General features: G+C 34.2%; 1 protein-coding gene across 4 annotated transcripts; it reads left to right on the top strand.

The window, feature by feature from the left end:
- Positions 1–4124: 4124 nt before the first annotated feature.
- On the top strand, positions 4125–6615 carry zgc:193711. 4 transcript variants are annotated; one of them, XM_087252769.1, is made up of 4 exons: positions 4125–4245; positions 5720–5769; positions 5909–5934; positions 6025–6615. In XM_087252769.1, exons 1-4 carry the CDS (start codon positions 4214–4216, stop codon positions 6334–6336), a joined length of 420 nt encoding a protein of 139 aa, XP_087108895.1. In that variant the 5' UTR covers positions 4125–4213; the 3' UTR covers positions 6337–6615.
- Positions 6616–11265: the final 4650 nt, after the last annotated feature.

Raw genomic sequence — 11265 nt, 5'->3', positions numbered from 1 at the left:
GCCCCGGCTAACACCACTGAGCGGTTCTCATCCTTGCCTGCCTTCCCGTTGTGATCTTGCTCTATTTACTGACCCAGTCCTGTCTGCCGCCTGCCTTGTACCTTTACCTGAACCCCGACTTTGATCCACGCCACCTGCCTTGAACTCTAGCCTGCTTACCGACTCTGATTCTAGCCTCCTGCCTCTGACCCATGCCTGCATACTCATCCTGTGTTTACCAGCCGCCAGCACAACGACGATATACTGTTTGATGCGAATTTGCACATGCACAACATCTGTGTGCTATTTGTTATTAAACTGTGTTTAATAAAAATACTGCAAATGGATCCCTCTGTGTCAGCCACTTCGTTACAGCTTGACTTAAGGCGTGTCTGAAGCTGGGGCTAATGCGATCGTCATAGCAGCGTCAGCCAATGAAATTCAGTCAGCAGTAGGGCACTGTCTAGCTGGTGTATTTGCATACAGCGATCTGATTGGCTGATGCTTCATGTAAATACCTTTAAGACATGATTGTCTTATTCAGATTAAGGCAAATAATATGATTGCTGATGTCCATGTAAACGAAGTCAGTGTTACTAATATATTTTAAAGTGTACTTTATTTTTATGATGGTAAAGCATGAATGCATCATTGTTTAGCGTTACACGGTTCTTTAGAAATCATTCTAATATGCTGATTGATTGATGCTTAGTCTTATCAGTTATTGATAATTGTTGTTCTATACAAATTTTTGCTTAATTTTTTTTCAGGATGAATAAAAACCAAAAAGATTTTTAAAAAGACTTAATTATTTGAATCTGAAATCTTTTGTTATGCATTCACTGTCCACTTTGATAAATGTATTGATTTCCGAAAAGAAATGTGAATAAAGAATAACCAAACTTTTGGATTGTAGTGCATCACGTATCACAAAACTAAGCAGCAAACATTTAAAAAATATATATTTAGGCGCAACAAAGATTTATGTATTCGGATTTCATATTTTCATCCATTTGGATTACAAATTATAAACGTAATTGGATTGCAAACATAATTAAACTAATAAACTTTGTGAATGATATTTGTCAGATAAACATAAATGGAACAAATAAGAATGAGATTTATGCAATAATATCAATAAATCCAATGTGATTTAAATTCTTTTCAATTTAAAACACATTAAGTTTAGTCTATTGTGTGGAGTATGGGGTATTTTTCTAAAGCTAGATATATTCATTCCATATTCATATATATATATATATATATATATATATATATATATATATATATATATATATATATATATATATATATATATATATGTATGTATGTATGTATATTAAACTTATTAAAGCTAATAGTGTTTAATTTTAACAGATTTAGATTGATTCTAAGAAATATGATAAAATACATACATAAAAACTGACAAATTAAATAAAATCAAAAGATTACAAACATTTAATGATAAACTTCATCGTGCATCATTTTGTTTGAGTGAAAAACCATTTAAACATTGATAACATTTATTTTCTTGAGCATAAATCAGCACAATAGAATTTTATAAGTTGTGACAATAAATTATTTTCCAGAAATGAGTTACGCCTGAAAGGGCATCCGCTGCATAAAAACTTGCTGGAGTTTCTTTCTGCCAGAGTTTTGTTACATCTGGATAAAAATATTTTGAATCGGGTTTTCATCTGCCATTGGTTCGCCAGAAAGACTCAGTACTCTAGTCTCTAAAGGGCAAAAAAATTGGCAAATAAATGTTGGGGTTTAAGACAAGAGATGTGACTGACTGAAGTAGCTAAACATATGTTCTTCCACAGATCTTCTCATATGTAGGAAGCTCCAGAGTGAAATATATTATTTAAGTGAAGTTTAAAAACTAATTTCGAGATGATCACTTGCTTATGATTGACTACAGCTGGTCCCACATCAGCTAACACATGGTGCACAAATCAGATGAATCCTAACACACTGTAAATAACCAAAGCTTCTCACCTCAGTTTTCTACATCTTGAAGAATTTCCCTTTCACCCCTACTCTTCCTCCCTCTTCCTAGATAGGGTGGCACGGTGACCCAGTGGTTAGCACTGTTGGCTCACAGAAAGAACGTCACTGGTTCAAGTCCATACTACAGCAGTTGACATTTCTGTGTGGAGTTTACATGTTCCCCCCGTGCTCGCATTGGTTTCCCCTGGTTTCCTTGGATTCCTCCCGCTGTCCAAAGACATGCGAAAAAAGTGAATTGTCTAAACCACAGATTAGCTCTTAGACAGCAGTATATCTCTCTATAGCAATTCCTAACTAGTCATTAGCCATAAACAGCAGGGAAGTTCTCGAAACATACCATAGCTCAAACTCCCCTCTTGCCCTTCAAACGAGAGGGAGCCCCGAGCTCGAGGATCTTCTGAGCTTCTAAGCATGCGCCACCTAGAGGAAGTCTCGGGGAAGACTCAGGGCACACTGGAAGTCTCTTGGCTGGCCTGGGAACACCTTGGGATCCCGTGTCTGAGGAGAGGGAAGTCTGGGGTTTTCTCCTAAGACTGCTGCCCCCGCGACCCGGCCCTGGAAAAGCGAACTAAAATCAGATGAGATGAGATGAGATCTTTTGTGTTCAACGGAAGAGAGAAACTTATCAGATTTGAAACCACATGAGGAACATTAAATTGTCAGGTCATTTTCATTTTTGGTTGAACCATCATCCGTTTGATGACAGATGTTGTATAGTTAAAGTCTTAAAGTGATTCCCCCTATAATTCTACTAACCACTTTCACTGTTATTTGGCACTATTTTTTACTATTAATTCAGGTGATAAATTATTTCATCAACTTCAGTGAGGAATATTACGGTAATCTTTGATGTCCTGCTGAACCTCCATGATCACATTATAAATACAGCACAATCATGCAGGCCACTTGTATCATCTGATGTTTTCTCATGTCAAATGGTCAAATTTGTCATTGTCTTCTATGATTCAGTATATAATTCATATGGTCAACTGCCTATATTTAACAAAGCATAGGCTACATGGCATATGATATTCAATCTTAAATTGATAGTACACCCAGAATGAGTCAAAAAAAATTGACTCATAATTCATTCATTCATTTTCTTGTCTGCTTAGTCTCTTTATTAATCCGGGGTCGCCACAGCTGAATGAACCACCAACTTAGCCAGCACATTTTTACACAGCAGATGCCCTTCCAGCTGCAACCCATCTCTGGGAAACATCCACACACTCAATCATACACACACTCATACACTACAAACAATTTAGCCTACCCAATTCACCTGTACCGCATGTTTTTGGACTGTGGGGGAAACCGAAGCGCCTGGAGGAAACCGAACGCAGGGAAAACATGCAAACTCCACACAGAAACGCCAACTGAGCCGAGCCGAACTGAGGTTCAACCCAGCGACCTTCTTGCTGTGAGGCGACAGCACTACCTAGCACTGCCAGTACTCATTATTTACTTCATCAAAATCTTTAGTTTCTTTATTCTGTTGAACACAAAGACGTTTTTTTTAAAATACTGGTTGCTGGTATTGACTTTCATAATAGAAACAATATTTTATCTAAGGATCTTCTATCTAAGGTTTAAAACCGCATGGGAGAGTAAATGATGTTTTTTTCTGGTGTGAACTATTTCTTTAAGTCAGTCTTGGTAAAAAGTTAAATAAAGAATCACAAACAATCGTGCATTTTTTATGTATCCATACACTTCATGAATAGAGTACATGGGGTGATTACATAGCAATATTTTCTGGGAAATAATATGCTACTATATGTTCAATGCACTGCTGTCTTTGCATATTAAATTAAGCATTAGAAAAAACTACGTTCGTTTTAATCAGTGGTCGTCAAGAATCGATCACTTGTCTCTTTTTACACTCGAAGTAAAGATGCAATACAAGCTGCCCAATGTAAACACATGGCACTAAAAAGTGCATAAACAGGGAAATGTCTCTGCTGCTTTACCAAACTACTTCCATTCTTCTTATAAATGAATAACTGCAAGGATATTTAATTCGACGTCTTTAAAGGCATTGTAAAACGTTCTTGACCTTAAGATCAGCCTCAACGATAGGGGCGTTGCGTTGCAGTCGCGGTACAAAGGTAGCTTTTTTCACAGGAACACCTGCAGGACTCCGGTTACAGAAGAACAAGGAAATGGAAAAAGAGCAAATGATCAACACAAGGCTAACTGTGTGCTGACGACAATCTTTGCCATGGGGAGCCATGTTACCAAAACACTGGACAAGTAAGTATAGCCATCCATATGTCTTCAACTTTTGTAAACGTGCAGTTTACTGAATATTTAAGCTTATTGTTATATTCGACCGGGTCCGTGATTGTTTGACAGCAGTAGGATCTTGATGAGGAGGATAGATTTACTGTTATTAATTGGTAATCTACCCAAAATAACATTTTAAAGAAGGATTTTTTGAGGGGGGAAAACATGGTCCTTGTTCATATTTGATATCGTATGTTTATAAGCGTAAATGTTGTCAAATGCGTTTGAGACTAGAGAAAAGATGTACCAGATATTTTTTTATCAGCGTTTATGTGCTATGAGGTTTCATTTTTCATATCCTTTTTGAAAAAAATACAATATGTTTAGCTTCCTTTTAAAAAGAGTGTTTATTGCAGAAGTAATATTTTTCTAAACAAACCTCATTGCAAATTGAGTGAAATAAACTCACTTTAATTGTTTCAGTTCAATTAATATTCTTCTACACACTGTAAAACCCAATAATTTAGGGCAACTCAAACCTTTTGAGGCAACCGATAGCAACAATAGTTTCAAAAACTAATCTATATGAGTTATGTGAACTTACTCCATTTGAGTTAAAGTAATGAGGTATTTAATTAACTTGTTGCATTCAACACTGAGTTCAAAACTCTTTTCAAATTAGTAGTTACCTACACTCATTTCATTTGATAACGTCTACGTTAACAGTGTAGGTTACTTTAATATAAATTCCGATCAGCTGTTGTTTTAAGTGTTTTAACCTGTTTAAGTTAAAAAAAAACGCAATTTACAATTGTATATTCATAATTATTTTCTTACAGCTTAATGTAATTAAACTGTTTATGGTAAACAAAAATACTGTAGAATAATTTTTTTATTTGAAGCTTGAAATTTTTCCCCAATTTCTGTTGATTGGAGAGAAGATTTTTTCAACACATTTCTATAATAGTAGTTTTAATAACTCATTTCTAATAACTGATTTATTTTATCTTTGCCATGATGACGGTAAATAATATTTGACTAGACACTTCTACATGGCTTAAAATGACATTTAAAGGCTTAGGTAGGTTAACTAGGCAGGTTAGGGTAATTAGGCAAGTTATTGTATAATGATGGTTTGTTCTGTAGACTATCAGAAAAAAAATAGTTTAAAGGGGCTAATAATTTTGACCTTAAAATGATTTTTTTTTTTTTTTATTAAAAGCTGCTTTTATTCTAGCTGAAATAAAACCAATAACACTTTCTCCAGAAGAAAAACTATTATCAGACCTACTGTGAAAATTCCCTTGCTCTGTTAAACAGAAAAAAATCCAAAGGGGGGCTAATAGTTCTGATTTCAACTGTATATTAGTCAAGTCAATTAAAATTATACTAATTTATATTATACAAAGCTGTACTTGTACATTTTTAAGGAATAATTTTATAAACTTGTCATTTAGGGAAAACATTAACATTAAAATGTTAGTATGGTTTTTTTCCTTAGATGGGGAATAAATCCAAGAAAACTTTCACAGAAACGGGCAAAAGGAAAAGGTAAGATATCAAACAAACATTTATGATATTAGATAACAGATAAAAATTATACATTGATTATCACAAAAGTGTTAATTATTTGATTAACCAACTGTTGTAATGTTGATTCCTATTAACCAATGTACTACTTTTATAGCAGCTTCATCTGCAGTTCCTTCCCATCAGGTATGTTAAATGAACAGGACACTACAACATTTCACTTTTATTCAACCATATGTAAATTTTTTTGTGACAACATCTTATTTTCCACAGCAGGCCCATGTTGATATCCATGTGTATGACTGCGTGACATCTGAACCACAGTATGCCCAGGTCAATAAAAAACGAAAACCGAATGAGGATGGTTTACATTATGCAGACGTTCAAGTCCTGCAGTCTGAAAATGTGGCCAGCAGAGAAAACAGACAAATTTCAAGTGTTCAAAATACACAGTATGCAACTATAGACTTTACAACTCCTGCAAAAACACAGACGTCAGCTGAACCTGCAGATTTATTCATCCCACCTGGAGAACTACCGAGACCAAGGATGTCCCAGAAGAAGAACGTCCAGTCAAAGCGAGCATGATGACGTTTTTAAACATGTTTTAAAATGAAATACTCTTTTATATTGTGCCCTTGAGAAAATAAATGTGATTTATATTTTGTATGTCATGCTGAAAAACACTTTTCTTACTGAAAATTAAAACAATTACTGTCTTTTTACAAAAACAAAAATGCCGTAAAGAATTTTTTTTTTGTACTATTGTTCTTTTACAAAAGCAAATTTGAGTGTATTTTTGTCATTTATTATACATTTACTGTATACTAGTTCATCAATAGAAAATTATTAAAAGATTAATAGCGGTGTTTGTCTGGTTTAATGCTGTAGGTGCATTTTTTTCCAGCTAAAGTCTATTTTAAATACAGTGTAAAACCCAACACTCAACTTTATCAAATGAAATGAGTGTAGATAACTCAAAATTGACTGAAAGTTAATTCTACTCATTTGATAAGAGTTTTGAACTCAGTGTTGAAGGTAATGAGTTAGTTACCTCACTACCTCAACTGAAATGGATTAAGTTCATAGTACTCATTAGGATTTTTTTTTTTTTTTTTACTTAAATGGTTTGAGTTACCTTAACTTCATGGCAGGGTTGTCCAAGCTCAGTCCAGGAGGGCCGATATCCTGCATAGTTTAGCTCCAACTTCCTTTAACACACCTCTGTGGACTTTTCTAGTATTCCTGGAAAGAGCTTGATTTGCTGGTTCAGATGTGTTTAATTGGGGTTGGAACTAAAATAAACAGGACACTGGCCCTCCAGGACCGAGTTTGGAGACCCCTGTTTATGGGTTTTACAGTGTATAGCCTTCCTACAGTGGTTGGTGTTCACATGAAAATGTTAATTTGGTCATAATTTTTCTCATCATCATCCACTTGTTTCCAGTCTTAACAAATGTTTTTCTTCCGTTAAACACAAATATTATACGTAATATAAAAAAGTACATTCATAGCATTTTTCCAGATATCAAATACTTGATGTTGCTATCATAAAAAAATTCATTATGCTCCCATTTAGGATGAGAATTATCTGTCTGTACCAACTCCAACTGTCTTCTTTTAATGGTTATTTTCAGTGTTTGGATATTTTGAATGATGAGCAGTCTGTACAGTCTACTATATTTTAGATTGTTTGTACACAAGCGTTAAAAGTACTTGAAAATGAAACTTTAAATTACAAGGACTTGAATATTTTAAGGAGCGTCCATAAACAGTTTAAACACCAGCGTCCATAATGTTTTGAAATGTGTTGAAAAAAATATTTCCTTTAAACAGAAATTTAAGGGAAAATTAACAGGGGTTTATAATTTAGAGCGACAAATAATTTTGACTTCACCTGTATCATTTTTTGTGCTATGAGTTAACTAATTGGTAAGTTATGTTTTTAGTTGTGTTGTAAAACAACACTCAATTTTTTATAGAAATGTTTATCATTAAACTCATAAAATAAAACAGTATTTCATAGCAAGTGGGAACTAGATTTCCAAAAGGCAAAACATTTAATATTGGTAAAAAGTTATTTGACGTCAGATTACTCAATTCTCCTTTCAAATCGAAGTCGTTTCACCTGGACAATTAGTAGAGGAATATTGTTTCATTCATTATGAGTTGATGCCCTCTGCTGGTCATAGCATTGGGACTTGAGGAGCTGCGCAACGATGGATTTGCACTTCAGTGTTTGGACTTTCCGCGCTCAGCAGTGAAAATTAAACCACATTGAACTTAACTTCAATTCTGAAAACTGGTCTGACACAGTTTTAATTCACTAGAACTTCTATGTTAAGCTGCTTTAACACAATCTACATTGTAAAAAAAAAAAAAAAAAAACACTATAGAAATAAAGAATAACTGAATAACAACATCATGCTGAAGGTGAGACATTTACTAAATTTTATAATTATTACTAACAATTATATAAAAAATTTTTATGATGTTCAGTCAAATATGGACATACACTTTTAATTTTTACGTTTTATTATTATTATTATTATTAACCCAGTTGTTGGGGGTTTCCACATTATTCAGGAATCTATGCCCTATGCCAGTAATAAAAACAGAACCCTGATTTTTCTTAAGAGGGAACTATAAACTAAAAAATGCTTGGTTATTTTAACCCTATGTTGAATCAAATGTGGACAAACCCAATTGTTGGCTTCATATATATATATATATATATATATATATATATATATATATATATATATATATATATATATATATATATATATATAATCTCAATTTGGCCCCTTAGCCAGGAGAGATTTGGGTGGTTTGTAAGATCCACCTCTCACTGACAAAGGTCCAGAATTTGTCCCATACATGAGCTCATTTGTCCTATTTTGACTGCTATGCCATATTAAATTGTACAAATGCCTAGGAAAATAACCCATTGAAGAAAGTTTTTGCTGTTGCATCGTTGAGACTTTGCTTAGTCCCAAATTCAGTGTCCCAAATTCGAACTGAGGAAAGTTGAATGAGCTGGCCCAGTTTGTTATTTGCCTAATAATTGACAGTAGGCTAGTTTTTAATTTAAAACCTTAATTTTAATTTAAAACCAGATTCCTTTTTTTTCTAATGATATATGATGTAATAAATTTGTATTTTAAAAATAAGCAGCCTATACATACACACACACATATATATATATATACACACACACACACACACACACACACACACACACACATCTGACTAATGTTGGGGTAAGACAATTAAGCATTTTTATTTTATTGCAGGCAAAAACATTTTTTCCCATGAACCTGTCATAAAAAATACCCTCAAAGATCATTGTAGAAATCTGAGTGCGTTACACACAGGTGAGTGGGCTTAGGAAAACAAACTCTTTCCTCTCTATGCACCAACTTTTATAAACACGCTGTGTTAAAAAGACAGAAGATTTAAAAAATACAAATAGAAAAATATATTTCACTTTAATTGTTGGACAATACATTATATTGTATAACTGCAGATTTTATTTAACTATGCATATGATTGGCCGCTGTAGTGGCCACCCTCACACCTTAACTTTTTCTTGAGTTTTGATTATAATGTAATAATGGGCACATTTTGTAAAACTGCTTTGGAACCATAATTATTATAATTATTCTTATACTTATATATGCAAATTGGTTCAAATTTAATGAGATAATACCTTAATTTTATATTTTATAGCCCAGTTTTTGCCTGAAGTATAACCCATGAAGAAAATTGTTGCTTTTAAACTTCTTAAAGATATTCTGTCACACACTCTGACTGAAGAGTATAAATGTCATACGCAGGGGTGTGAATTTGGTTAGAACATTGGTTAAAACAAAATGGTGTGACTGTGAAATTATGTTACATAAATCGCATCTACACGAAAATTATTTTGACTGTTGAAACTGTCTGCATAAAATGCTAAATCATTCTCTGCCCGTAGGTGGCGCTAAAAGACCAGTAAAATCATCCATCAAAAACACTGAGCTGTTCTTTCATTTTCGTTTCAAAGTTAGATTAACGCTTATTCTGCTATATTTTACCAAACTGCTGTTGTAGGTTATTTGATGTTGAAAGCAGCTTAAATTAGATTATATTATCTAATGTATGTCCTTTATTGTCCAGTAAACACTCTATAGCTGTGTCCCAAATCGCATACTTATGCACTATTCTACGCCATTTTGTAGTATAAATAGTGTAAGTAGTGTGTTCACACTGAAAACTCTAAAAATAATAAGTGCACTTTAATTACCCGGATGATGCACTCATTCAGCCGCTAAAATGAAGTGTGTAATGATGGACACTTCACGCACTCAACGACCGCAAGTTTGCTTACGTAGCGGAAGGGGCGGAGCTATCGGACGCACATGTTGATCATGTTGAACTTTATTTATTTTGGATGGTGAAAGCAAAATTCTCCTACGAGAGTGATTATTGCGCCTCCCGATGGTGAATGCGGCAATACTCACGGCAGTTATTAATTGATAATTCGGTTGTTTATTTCACTGATTTGGCAACCGTCAAACGTCATCAGGGAAACGGTTTGAATTTCCGTTTAGTAAAAAAACATTAGTGTGCCATTTGGGACGCCACTACATACATATACTATCCTGTTAAGTGTGTAAGTGCATAAGTACATAGTGCATGAGTGCATAGTGTATAGAGTGCCATTTGTGACGCAGCTTATACCTAGTCAAATCGAGAAGAATACAAAAAGCAATTTAGCAGCGCAAATTGATGAACAACAGTTGGACTTTTCCATTTCAGAGCAATGTAGGGGGTCTTACCATTAGTTTGTTAATCGCAAACTCTGAATAGATTCAGCAGAGTTTTAAAAAGTAAAAAAAAAAAAAAAAAAGACTGATTCTACACAATTCATAACGATTGCGTCGTTAAATATAGGTGTTTTGTAATTGAGCTTGTAATATTGGGGTGATGGTTTCCTCCCCCCACAAACAACGGTCTTGAAGTTGGCAGAAAGTAATTACATAATCAAAATAGACTGCATTGTTGAAAATGGAAGCAAGATAATTATTTTAAAAAATAGCGATTTTCATTGTTAATTGTTATTTATTTATTTAAGTTAATTTATGCATGTCGAGTTTACATATTTGCAAATGCAGATTAGTCTGAGGTGACGTCAACATTCCTAGTACGCGTTCCACGTTCTAAAACAATATTCGTGAAGTGTTCTGCAAACCGAGCAGTCATTTCTACAGCACGATTTAACTGTGCGGTCGAGGTAAGGAAAGGCAGTTTATCTGTCGTTTTACGTGTATTTAACACATGGTATACTGCATGTTTGATTACTTTCATTTGGAGACCCAAACACGGGTAAAAATAACGAACATGTTTAGTCGTTTTGAATATATCGGTTGGTCAAGCTAAACTTTTCGGTTGTGTTTGATTTGATTTAGCCAGCTTCTTATATCTGACCACGCAGGCCGTTTCACCATTGCGACGGACCAGGGGGTCCCTGTA

Source organism: Danio rerio, chromosome 5 (genome assembly GCF_052040795.2).
Source record: "Danio rerio strain M-AB ecotype USA chromosome 5, GRCz13ab, whole genome shotgun sequence".
Taxonomy (NCBI): domain Eukaryota; kingdom Metazoa; phylum Chordata; class Actinopteri; order Cypriniformes; family Danionidae; genus Danio; species Danio rerio.
The sequence above is the reverse complement of the archived record's forward strand: the minus strand, read 5'-3'. Positions and strand labels throughout refer to the sequence as shown.

Bases quoted from the DNA above. Each gene is read 5' to 3' on its own strand.
- zgc:193711 (XM_087252767.1), top strand. From the start codon at position 4,214: ATGGGGAGCCATGTTACCAAAACACTGGACAA. The intron at 5,770-5,908 runs GTAAGATATCAA...CTTTTATAGCAG, and splicing joins GAAACGGGCAAAAGGAAAAG to CTTCATCTGCAGTTCCTTCC. The intron at 5,935-6,021 runs GTATGTTAAATG...TATTTTCCACAG, and splicing joins CTGCAGTTCCTTCCCATCAG to CAGGCCCATGTTGATATCCA.